At 42.7% G+C, this 13,260-nt stretch overlaps 1 protein-coding gene across 1 annotated transcript; it reads left to right on the top strand.

The window, feature by feature from the left end:
- The first annotated feature begins 2,467 nt into the window (after nt 1–2,467).
- Nucleotides 2,468–4,660, top strand: DEFB129 (defensin beta 129). Its single transcript, XM_011217273.1, has 2 exons — nt 2,468–2,525; nt 4,197–4,660. Exons 1-2 carry the CDS (start codon nt 2,468–2,470, stop codon nt 4,658–4,660), a joined length of 522 nt encoding a protein of 173 aa, XP_011215575.1.
- Nucleotides 4,661–13,260: the final 8,600 nt, after the last annotated feature.

The following is a 13,260-nucleotide window of genomic DNA, read 5'->3' on the forward strand; positions in this document are numbered from 1 at the left end:
CCTAACACGGGCCTGATCTCACACCCTGAAGTCATGACCTCAGCTGAAATCAAGATTCAGACACTTAACGAACTGAGCCATCCAGGCACTGCACAAACATCTTTTCTGACAGTAACTGCATAGAAACTAGAAATTAATTACATGAAGAAAACTGGAAAACTCACAAATATGTGTAGATTAAACAACATGATACTGAAAAACCAATGGGTCAAAGAAGAAATAAAAAGAGAAATTAAAAGAATACCTTGAGACAAATGAAAATGGAAATACAACATACCAAAACATACATGATGCAGCAAAGCAGTCCTAAGAGGAAAGGTCATAATGATACAGGCCTATCTTAAGAAACAAGAAGAGTCTCAAATAAACAACCCAAGTTTACACCTCAAGGAACTAGAAAAAGAAGAACAAATTAACCCCAAAGTTAGTAGAGGGAAGGAAATAACAAAGATCGGAGTAGAAATAAATGAAATAACAATAAAAAGACAATAGAAAAGATAAATGAAATTAAGAGCTGGTTTCTTGAAAAGATAATTTGTTTATGGACAAATCTTCTCACCAAGAAAAAAAGAGATTCAAATAAAATCAGAAATGAAAGAGATGTTATAACTGATACCACAGAAATTGGATTTGACACCAAAAGCAAAAATAAGTAAATGGGACTACATTAAACTAAAAAGCTTCTGCACAACAAAAGAAACCATCAACAAAAAGAAAAGGCAACCTACCAAATGGGAGAAAATACTTGAAAATCATATATCTGATAAGGAGTTAACATCCAAAATATATAAAGAACTCATACAACTCAGCAACAACAAATTTGATTAACAAATGGGTAAAGAATCTGAATAGATACTTTTCCAAAGAGACATACAAAGGGCCAAGAAGTTCATTAAAAGGTGCTCAATATCACTAATCATCAGGGAGATGCAAATCAAAATCACAATGAAATAACACCTCATACCTGTTAGAATGGCTATTATCAAAACGACAAGAAATAACAAGTGTTGGTGAGGATATGGAATAAACAAGACCCTCGTGTACTTTTGGTGGGAATGTAATTGATTCAACCACTATGGAAAACAGTATGGAGATTCCTCAAAGAATGACAACTAGATCTATCACATGATCCAGCAATTCCACTTCTGGGTATTTTTCTGAAAGAAACAAAAACATTAGCTCAAAAACATACATGCATCCCCAAGTTCATTACACCATTATTTACAATAGCAAGACATGAAAGCAATGTTTAGTGTCCATTAATGAATGAAGGATAAAGACAATGTAATATATATAATGGCATATATTTGGCCATAAGAAAGAAAACAGTGCCATTTGCAATAAAATGGATGGACATTGAGGGCATTATGCTAAGTGAATTAAGTCAGACAGAGAAAGACAAATACCATATGATCTCACTTACATGTAACATCAAAAAAAAGATGAACTCATGGGGTGCCTGGGTGGCACAGCAGTTAAGTGTCTGTCTTTGGCTCAGGGCGTGATCCTGGCGTTCTGGGATCGAGCCCCACATCAGGCTCCTCCGCTATGAGCCTGCTTCTTCCTCGCCCACTCCCCCTGCTTGTGTTCCCTCTCTCACTGGCTGTCTCTATCTCTGTCAAATAAATAAATAAAATCTTTTAAAAAACAAAAAAAGATGAACTCATAGATACAGAGAACAGACTGGTGGTTGCCAAGGTACAGAGGAGGAGCTAGGGGGCAAAATGCGTAAAGATCGTCAAACGGTACAAATGTAGAGTCACAAAATCATTAAGCTCCAGGGGTGTAATGTACTGCATGGTAACTATAGTTAATAATGCTGCTTTGTATATTTGAAAGTTGCTAGAGAGTAAGTCTTAAAAGTGTGGTGATGGATGTTAATTAGACTTACTATCAATCATTTCATAATTTATACAAATATCAAAACATTATCTTGTATACTTGAAACAAATATGTTATATGTCCAATTATATTTCAATAAAAGAAGTTAAAGTTATGCCAGAAGCTGCCTCCATCAAACTCATTCAACATGCATGTACTGAGCTCTAATGCTGATCCAGTTCCCCTACTAACAGTGGAGACACCAGCACAAAAAAGACAAGAGACAATCCTCCGAGACTCTATGGTTATAGCAATTTCTATGCTTCTGACTCTCCCACGTTAAGTGCCTTAGGCATAATTAGCTGACAAATAGAAAAACAAACATATTACTCTTGCCATGCTCACATATTAAGAAGGGATGCACTTTCTTTCATATCTTATATGTCTTATGTTTCCCCCAGGATCAAGAGCAGGGAATGTGTTGTACAGAAGAAAGGCTGCTCTCGGACAGAATCAGTGAAAACGCAACTGCTGTGAGTTTTGGCTGCACTTCACTGCTCATGGCCTAAGGCCATGAAGAGGCCAATAAAGGCTGGAGCTCAAGAACACCAACCCAGATCCAAGGCTTCCTCTCTGGCACCCAGCCATGAAGCTCCTTTTTCCTATCTTTGCCAGCCTCCTGCTACAGTACCAGGTGAACACAGGTAATGCGGAATCCTGCATTTAGAAGGGGTCAGTGTGGGGAAGCAGGGATTTGGCTGTCCATGACAACGGGAACCCCAGTAATGCTGAAAGAGGAGATGCCCAAACAGATGGCTGAAGACTTTACCTATTGCCTCAGTCATGCACCATCCCCCATGCATCCCCATAGGCCCCAACCCTAGACTCTGCCTGATGGGGGTACACAGGGAGCTACAGAGAAAGCAGGATGTTTTCTATGTACTCAGAAACTATCCAACACATAAAGGCTGCCTTCCTGCCCTCACATCATTATCATCTGGCACTCAGCCAAGTATACCTCATTTATGCTCTATTTCTAATTTAAACCATCTCTTGAAGCAAATGTTCAGATTAGTTTATACCTTGGTATAATAAGGAGGAAGTCCTTACCCTTGTGGTCAAAAAAACTCCTCTAAGGATCCAGTAAATAGGTCTACGTTCTCCATCTCAACTTTTTCGGATTTTCTCAGGCTTTGACTTCTTGGAAACCCCCAAATCACTCATCAGGGCGTCTAGGAATACATTTTGGCAAAAGGCTGAACCAGAGGATTGGCCATTGTTTTTTGGAAAGAATAGAGAAGCATGAAAATTTGTTTCAGAATAAAAGAATCACCCTGATATTTAGAATAACTGGCAAGGGTCGGGGAAGAAAAAGTGAAAGAGTCAAGATATTTCTAATGTTTTTATCTTGGGACCTTTAAGAGAAGAGCAGTAACATAAGCAAGTTTGGCTGTGTCATCTTGGGTAAAGTCACTTAGCCACTTTGAGCCCCAAATTCCACATGAGTATAGCAGGTTAATCAATGTAGCTGCTTGAAATATAAGAATTTTACTGTTTTGTCTCTGGAGGGAAATGATGTTGAAATGTATGTGAATCTTAGGTGCTACATAAGTTTCTTGTTATTTATGGGAAATCAGTTGAATTGTTAAGAGTACAGAGTGAGGGAGAATGTCCTTGATTCAGGAAAAAAGGTGAGACACTGGAATGAAAAAAAATTCAGCAGATGAAGTACTAAACTGAGCAGAGAATTTAGAGCTATGGATAACCATGTGGGAGTTCCCTGGATAGAGATGAGGTCAAGGCTGTTTTGATGAGTAAGGCCTCTGAGGGACAGAATGTCCAGAGAGACTACAAATGATAGAACACCATGCCCCGGGAACCACAGGTCAAGCGCTTGTCAGGGAGCATGAGTGAGGTCATGCACCACTGGATTTGGCAAGAAGTCAGCATCCTGAAAGTCCTATTCATCTCTTTTGAAAGTCCTTCTTGGATTAGTTCTATGACAGATTTTGCTCTTGCTGGTATTTCCTAGGGTCATGAGGAGAGAGCGATGTTCCCTAAGTGTCTAAGTTGGAGTGTCTAAAATCCTATTCTGGAGCCAAAAAAAAAAATGTATTCCCTTTTCTCCTTTCCTTTATGTGCCCTAGATTTTTAAAGTTACTCAATGAGGGGGACCAGAGGGATATATTTTGGATTTCAGGGGTGTACAGAGACTTTCTTGGTCTGCCAGGTGCTTCCACCAACATCCCTAAACACTGTACTTAAAACTTAGCATTAATAAACACCCTCTTATTCTGTGCCTCACCCTTCAGCAGTCTTAACATCACATCTAGCTAGTAACCTTAGCCCAATGGTATTCTCTTTTCTTTGTGCAGAGTACTTCGGCTTGAGACGATGTTTAATGGGTTTTGGAAGATGCAAAGACCACTGTGCTGTGGATGAAAAAGAGATACAGAAATGCAAGAAGAAAAAATGTTGCATTGGACCAAAAATGGTTCAAATGATAACAAACTACATGCAAAATGAAATGTCCAACACACTTGGAGAAGGCTCCCAAGAACACCTACAAACTACCAAGAATTCTGATGCTGAGATACAAACAAAAAGTCAGATTTTATCTCTTCTCCCCCAAATCAAACGCATGAGCCCTTTTGCCCACAGCAACACCCTCATCAGCCCAAACGCCACCAATGTAAACTCTCTCCTCACCAACCCTGTGTTCTCAGGAAATATTTCATATACTGCTGTTGCTACCAAGAGAGACACCAAAGAAAGCAGAAACTCAGCTGCTGACTCCCCACAACCAGCACCACCGCCACAGATGCTACCAACGACATGACTGGAGCTGGAGGAAGCAGATGAGCAGGGCTGTGGGCCTTTCCCTTAAAGCACCAAGCTCCTGTCTTCTTTGCTAGCTGTACAATGAAACACAGGACTGTTTCCTGGGTCATCAGTCATTCAATAAATACTGTTTCAGCACCTATAGTTTACATAATGTTATCATTCTCACAGAAACCTCACAGAGGAGGTAGAGCTGGAGAGGAATGGAATTTTAGTTTGTATGCCCAAGAAAAAGGCAAGCACCAAGAATGGTGACTGTAGCGTTGAATTTGGCTCACGGATAGCTCAGATTAGGCCTCTGTAACAAGGATTTATGGTTCTCATATGATGTGCCTTCCTTGAGGTAACAGGACAAAAAACAGCAAAAGACATTATTTTCTTTTTTCATAGGTTTTGTGGAAAAGGCCCAAATGCAAAAACAGAATGTGGGGGTGGCAAGTCTACCCTCCCCATAAAAGCACATAACCCAGTTCAGAGCCATTTAAGATAAAAATATGGGGGAATAGTGGAAGGGAGGAGCAGTAANTTCCCCATAAAAGCACATAACCCTCGGGGCGCCTGGGTGGCACAGCGGTTAAGCGTCTGCCTTCGGCTCAGGGCGTGATCCCGGCGTTATGGGATCGAGCCCCACATCAGGCTCCTCTGCTATGAGCCTGCTTCTTCCTCTCCCACTCCCCCTGCTTGTGTTCCCTCTCTCGCTGGCTGTCTCTATCTCTGTCGAATAAATAAANAAATAAAATCTTTAAAAAAAAAAAAAAGCACATAACCCAGTTCAGAGCCATTTAAGATAAAAATATGGGGGAATAGTGGAAGGGAGGAGCAGTAAGGGAGAGGCACAGGGCTGCTATCTTTGGTCCAAAGCATTTCCCAAAGGACAACAGGCAATAGGCAGGGTAGTGCTTCCCACAGATACAGAATGCAGAACCAAATGCAAATCATAAAGGTCATTGAATTTTCTAATAGCTACATTTAAAAAAGTAAAACTAGATGAAATGAATATTAATAATACATTTTATTTGATGAACTAAATCTAAAATATTATCATTTCAACATATAATCAATATAAAAATTATTTGAGATGTTTGGCATTCTGTTTTGCACTAAGTCTTTGAAATCTCACATGTATACTACCATTACAGCACATTTCAATTCATACTGGCTACATTTCAAGTGGTAGCTAGTGGCTACCATATTGGAGAGCATTAGGTTAGAGAGTTTTGAGGGCACAAGCAGCTACTGAACTATTAGGCAAAGGGGATAATGCTAATCAAAAGACAGCCATATTTCTAAGGGCTGTGGTATAAAATTTATCCATATATGAGCATCTGTTAATCATTCACAAACTAGAGATATAAACATGACATTACATCCCAGAATCTACTTTCTTCTATCCCAGGTCACGCTTCTTTGACTGCCCAAATTAAAACGGCACAGACCCCTACTCCAGTTTCTGAGCATGTTCCTCTCTACTACCTAGTACCTCCTTCAAGTTAAAGACGACCTTTCTCCTTAAGCTACTGTTTCTTTACTACAGTGTCACCCTAAGCAAGGCAAAGATTTTCCCACGATCTTTTTAAAATATGTTCCTGCAGACATTTCTCCAAAGAAGACATACAAATGGCCAACGGACACATGAAAAAATGCTCCACATCACTCGGCATCAGGGAAATACAAATGAGAACCACAATGAGATACCACCAGTCAGAATGGCTAAAATTGGGGCGCCTGGGTGGCACAGCGGTTAAGCGTCTGCCTTCAGCTCAGGGCGTGATCCCGGCATTATGGGATCGAGCCCCACATCAAGCTCCTCTGCTGTGAGCCTGCTTCTTCCTCTCCCACTCCCACTGCTTGTGTTCCGTCTCTCGCTGTCTGTCTCTATCTCTGTCGAATAAATAAATAAAATCTTTAAAAAAAAAAAAAGAATGGCTAAAATTAACAAGTCAGGAAATGACAGATGTTGGTGAGGATGCGGAGAAAGAGAAACAGTCTTGTACCATTGGTGGGAAAGCAAACTGGTGCAGCCACTCTGGAAAACAGTATGGAGGCTCCTCAAAAAGTTGAAAATAGAGCTACCCTATGACCCAGCAATTGCACTACTGAGTATTTACCCCAAAGATATAAATGTAGTCATCTGAAGGGGTACCCGCACTGCCATGTTCATAGCAGCAATGTCCACAATAGCCAAACTATGGAAGCAGCCCAGATGTCCATCAACAGATGAATGGATAAAGATGATGTTACACATACACACACACACACACACGCACGCACGCACAGAGGAATATTACTTGGCCAACAAAAAGAACGAAATCTTGCCATTTGCAAATGATGTGGACAGAACTAGAGGGTATTAAACTAAGGGAAGTCAGTCAAAGAAAGACAAATACCATATTATTTCACTCATATGTGGAATTTATGAGACAAAACAGATGAACATAGAGGAAGGGAAGGAAGAACAAAATTAGATGGAAACAGAGAGGGAGACAAACCATAAGAGACTCTTAACTCCGGGAAATAAACCAAGGGTAGCTGGAGGGGAGGTGAGTGGGGGGAAAAGGGGTAACTGGGTGATGGGCATTAAAGAGGGCATTTGATGGAATGAGCACTGGGTGTTATATGCAACTGATGAATCTCTAAATTCTACCTCTGAAACTAATAATACAGTATATGTTAATTAAATTGAATTTAAATTAAAAATATTTTAAAAATAAAAATAAAACATGCTCCTGGAAGTTTTTGTACAACACGAAAGAGTTGCCATACAAAGAATAACTTCAACTCCTGCTAAACATGTATCCCCTGAAGAACCCCAAGCATCTTACAGGCATGAGATTCCCTCCCTGCTACGCTATTGGCCAAACTCTTGAATGTCCCGTCTACCTTCCCACAGTTCAAGCGCCCTCTTCATTGTCTACCCTCCAAAAGAAGAGAAATTTCTTTCTCGTCTAAATGTAAGGCCTCCTTGTGAGTCCTATCATAGAACTCACCCGTATTCTCAGGATGAATAATACTGGGGAATATCCTTCTCCATCTGCAAGCCAAGGAGGAAGCCGCAGCAGAAATCAAATCTGCCAATACTATGATCTTTAAACTCCAGCCTCCAGAACTGTGAAAAAATACATTTCTGTTGTTGAAGCCACCCAGTCTGTGGTATTTTGTTATAGCAGCCCAAGCAAACTGATACAGCCCCAAAAAAGAGATGATACCCTTTTCCTCCTCCTTTCTGAGCTCTAGGTAAAAAGACATAAGAACCACAGGTGCTTCTGAGAATACCCTGAGCCTTTGTTCTGGGTTTGTCAGTCACTGACTCTCGGCAAGGCTGAACAACCTTACTAGGATTTTTAAACCCAAGATATCAGTTTACAAAAATTGTGGTCAGATGGGACAATTTATTGTTAATTATAAGAGTAAAATTCACAGAATGCACAGTGGAAGGCAACAAACATGGAATGATTATTTAATTGTTGTCAAATAATTTGGATTTTTGCACATACACTGGGGTTGAGTTTACTAATCAAAAGAGGGGAGGGAAATCTATTTCCTTCTCCTTGACGGTGGTAATGACACTGAGCAAATATGGCTTCTGTGCCTTCACAGTTTCAATCAAAATGGACTACAAATGTTATTCCATTTAACTGTAAGTAAGCCAGGTCAATGAGAAGGGGCTGGCAACTTTTTTGTATTCATTTTTTTAAATATTTTATTTATTCATTTATTTGAGAGCTAGAGAAAGAGCGAGAGAGAGCACATCAGGGAGAGCAGCAGAGGCAGAGGGAGAAGCAAGCTCCCCACTAAGCAGGGAGCCCAATGTGGGACTCGATCCCAGAACTCTGGGATCATGACCTGAGCTGAAGGCAGACTTAATCGACTGAGCCACCCAGGTGCCCTGAATTTTTTTAAGTACATTCTTTACATTTCCTTCAGGCATTCAGCAAATATTTATTAGCATTTACTCCTTCCTGGTCTCTGGGCAAGACACTAAGGATTGGTAGATGAATGACCTCTGATTATTTTTGTACTGTAAAACATTTACAGTCAACCAAGATAGAGAAATAGAACGTAAATGACCGTGGAACAGTAAGAGGCGGCAGTAAAAGTGCTCACTGCCACTTGCAGGTAGAAAGAGCCTCCAGAGTGCCTGGGTAGCACAGCTGATTAAGCATCGGACTCAGGTCATGACTGGATCCCCGCATCCAGCTCTACACTTGACGCGGAGTCTACTTAGGATTCTCTCTCCCTCTCCCCCTCACCGCCACCTCCCCCCCGCCACCCCACGTGCTAGCTCTCTCTCAAATAACTATATCTTCAAGGGGAAAAAAAGAGCCTCTAGCCCTGGGAAGGCAGGGGGTGTGTGCTGAGGGGAAGAGAGGAAACAGGGGTGGGCTCCAGGAAGAGGCAATACCTGACCTGCTCTTAAAGACTGAGTAGAGCTATGGGGCGCCCGGGTGCCTCAGCTGTTAAACGTCTGCCTTCGGCTCAGGTCATGATCCCAGGGTCCTGGGATCGAACCCTGCATTGGGCTCCCTGATTGGTGGGAAGCCTGCTTCTCCCTCTCCCACTCCCCTTGCTTGTGTTCCCTCTCTCGCTGTAACTCTCTGTCAAATAAATAAATAAAATCTTAAAAAAATAAAAAAAGACTGAGTAGAGTTAGGTGTCTGTGTGTGAGGTGGGACTTTTGGAGGTAGGCAGGGAGGCTCAACACCATGGCAACTCCACGACTAAGGGTGTAGGGGCAGTGGGGGCAACAGAATGTGTACTCTCAGTTGCCAGAGAACCTGGGTGGCTTTACCTGATCTCTGCAATTTGAGTGGGAGAGAATGGGGAAAGCCCTTGTAGCAATCCAAGCCCCAAAGTCAGTGGCAAGAAGACCTGAGGGACCCTCATCCTTGACCTCCTCAAGATTATTGGGCAGCACTCAAATTATTCCTTACAAACAAGATGCATTCACTGTCTGTTGAACTCAGAGAAGATGCTAACAGTGTTTCTGGTCTCGAGGGAGTGACGGATATAGGGGTCTAACTTCAACTGGGTGATTCCAAACTTTGCTCTGGACCCACCCTTCCCCACCTCCAGCAAAAAAGTATATTCATCCCAGAGTAAGCTCTCTTGGACACTGAGTGTCAGAGGAAATCTTTGCTCCCAGAGCACCCCTCTCCACCCCCCCCTTCTCTACCCACATCCCCCATCTCAACCCCCATCCCCACACCTATCCAGGGCAGATTATTTCCTCTTGCTCCCTTGCCCTGCTCTCTCACCCAGACTTTCTGGGAGTCTGCAAGCCTACAACCACTTAACTATTAGCCAACCCTTATCAAATGCGGACTGATTGGCAAAGGAATATGTAAAGAAAACTGGCTGCTGGTTCCATTATGGAATGAATGGTTGCTGTTTTCTGAGTCTAGCTCTCTGCTTGTCTCCCAAACCAAATCATTTTTTGACTCCATCAATCACACTACCTCCTCCCCCTGACCACAAGCTGGGTGCTCAGACCTATGTCTCACCCTTTTTTTTTTTTTAATTGAAATTGGCCTGGCCAAAGTGAATGGTGTCACAAGTGGCTCCAGCTGGACCAATCAGAATTCTTTCCCANGTCCTATCATAGAACTCACCCGTATTCTCAGGATGAATAATACTGGGGAATATCCTTCTCCATCTGCAAGCCAAGGAGGAAGCCGCAGCAGAAATCAAATCTGCCAATACTATGATCTTTAAACTCCAGCCTCCAGAACTGTGAAAAAATACATTTCTGTTGTTGAAGCCACCCAGTCTGTGGTATTTTGTTATAGCAGCCCAAGCAAACTGATACAGCCCCAAAAAAGAGATGATACCCTTTTCCTCCTCCTTTCTGAGCTCTAGGTAAAAAGACATAAGAACCACAGGTGCTTCTGAGAATACCCTGAGCCTTTGTTCTGGGTTTGTCAGTCACTGACTCTCGGCAAGGCTGAACAACCTTACTAGGATTTTTAAACCCAAGATATCAGTTTACAAAAATTGTGGTCAGATGGGACAATTTATTGTTAATTATAAGAGTAAAATTCACAGAATGCACAGTGGAAGGCAACAAACATGGAATGATTATTTAATTGTTGTCAAATAATTTGGATTTTTGCACATACACTGGGGTTGAGTTTACTAATCAAAAGAGGGGAGGGAAATCTATTTCCTTCTCCTTGACGGTGGTAATGACACTGAGCAAATATGGCTTCTGTGCCTTCACAGTTTCAATCAAAATGGACTACAAATGTTATTCCATTTAACTGTAAGTAAGCCAGGTCAATGAGAAGGGGCTGGCAACTTTTTTGTATTCATTTTTTTAAATATTTTATTTATTCATTTATTTGAGAGCTAGAGAAAGAGTGAGAGAGAGCACATCAGGGAGAGCAGCAGAGGCAGAGGGAGAAGCAAGCTCCCCACTGAGCAGGGAGCCCAATGTGGGACTCGATCCCAGAACTCTGGGATCATGACCTGAGCTGAAGGCAGACTTAATCGACTGAGCCACCCAGGTGCCCTGAATTTTTTTAAGTACATTCTTTACATTTCTTCAGGCATTCAGCAAATATTTATTAGCATTTACTCCTTCCTGGTCTCTGGGCAAGACACTAAGGATTGGTAGATGAATGACCTCTGATTATTTTTGTACTGTAAAACATTTACAGTCAACCAAGATAGAGAAATAGAACGTAAATGACCGTGGAACAGTAAGAGGCGGCAGTAAAAGTGCTCACTGCCACTTGCAGGTAGAAAGAGCCTCCAGAGTGCCTGGGTAGCACAGCTGATTAAGCATCGGACTCAGGTCATGACTGGATCCCCGCATCCAGCTCTACACTTGACGCGGAGTCTACTTAGGATTCTCTCTCCCTCTCCCCCTCACCGCCACCTCCCCCCCGCCACCCCACGTGCTAGCTCTCTCTCAAATAACTATATCTTCAAGGGGAAAAAAAGAGCCTCTAGCCCTGGGAAGGCAGGGGGTGTGTGCTGAGGGGAAGAGAGGAAACAGGGGTGGGCTCCAGGAAGAGGCAATACCTGACCTGCTCTTAAAGACTGAGTAGAGCTATGGGGCGCCCGGGTGCCTCAGCTGTTAAACGTCTGCCTTCGGCTCAGGTCATGATCCCAGGGTCCTGGGATCGAACCCTGCATTGGGCTCCCTGATTGGTGGGAAGCCTGCTTCTCCCTCTCCCACTCCCCTTGCTTGTGTTCCCTCTCTCGCTGTAACTCTCTGTCAAATAAATAAATAAAATCTTAAAAAAATAAAAAAAGACTGAGTAGAGTTAGGTGTCTGTGTGTGAGGTGGGACTTTTGGAGGTAGGCAGGGAGGCTCAACACCATGGCAACTCCACGACTAAGGGTGTAGGGGCAGTGGGGGCAACAGAATGTGTACTCTCAATTGCCAGAGAACCTGGGTGGCTTTATCTGATCTCTGCGATTTGAGTGGGAGAGAATGGGGAAAGCCCATGTAGCAATCCAAGCTCCAAAGTCAGTGGCAAGAAGACCTGAGGGACCCTCATCCTTGACCTCCTCAAGATTATTGGGCAGCACTCAAATTATTCCTTACAAACAAGATGCATTCACTGTCTGTTGAACTCAGAGAAGATGCTAACAGTGTTTCTGGTCTCGAGGGAGTGACGGATATAGGGGTCTAACTTCAACTGGGTGATTCCAAACTTTGCTCTGGACCCACCCTTCCCCACCTCCAGCAAAAAAGTATATTCATCCCAGAGTAAGCTCTCTTGGACACTGAGTGTCAGAGGAAATCTTTGCTCCCAGAGCACCCCTCTCCACCCCCCCCTTCTCTACCCACATCCCCCATCTCAACCCCCATTCCCACACCTATCCAGGGCAGATTATTTCCTCTTGCTCCCTTGCCCTGCTCTCTCACCCAGACTTTCTGGGAGTCTGCAAGCCTACAACCACTTAACTATTAACCAACCCTTATCAAATGCGGACTGATTGGCAAAGGAATATGTAAAGAAAACTGGCTGCTGGTTCCATTATGGAATGAATGGTTGCTGTTTTCTGAGTCTAGCTCTCTGCTTGTCTCCCAAACCAAATCATTTTTTGACTCCATCAATCACACTACCTCCTCCCCCTGACCACAAGCTGGGTGCTCAGACCTATGTCTCACCCTTTTTTTTTTTTTAATTGAAATTGGCCTGGCCAAAGTGAATGGTGTCACAAGTGGCTCCAGCTGGACCAATCAGAATTCTTTCCCAGGATATTTCCATTTGGAACTAAGATCTTGTCTCAGGACCTCATCCTGCAAAGGAATGAATCTGGTGCTGCTTTGAGCCACCTTCTCTATCACACAAAGAATTCTGTCTGCAGAACAGGACAACAAGATCAACATCCAGAGAGAAGCATATGGTTAGAGAGTCTGGATGACACTGCAATCACTGGACCAGGCTTGCTTGAAGCAGCCACATTTCTAGACACCTCAGACACTTGGGCTGATAAATGTCTTTTTGTTCCTAAGCTGGTTTGAGTTGGTTTTCTCTCTATTACAAATTATCCCTGTTTCCATATTTAGTCAGAGGTTTACTGTGGTGTTCACTCTCTAACACACAAACAAACATGTCCCACAAGGCTGTGCCTGCTTCATAT

This window comes from Ailuropoda melanoleuca, chromosome 13, assembly GCF_002007445.2.
Source record: "Ailuropoda melanoleuca isolate Jingjing chromosome 13, ASM200744v2, whole genome shotgun sequence".
NCBI classification, from domain to species: domain Eukaryota; kingdom Metazoa; phylum Chordata; class Mammalia; order Carnivora; family Ursidae; genus Ailuropoda; species Ailuropoda melanoleuca.

Coding starts and splice junctions, on each gene's coding strand:
- DEFB129 (XM_011217273.1), top strand. CDS start 2,468: ATGAAGCTCCTTTTTCCTATCTTTGCCAGCCTCCTGCTACAGTACCAG. Junction 2,526..4,196: donor ACAGTACCAGGTGAACACAG/GTAATGCGGAAT, acceptor TTCTTTGTGCAG/AGTACTTCGGCTTGAGACGA.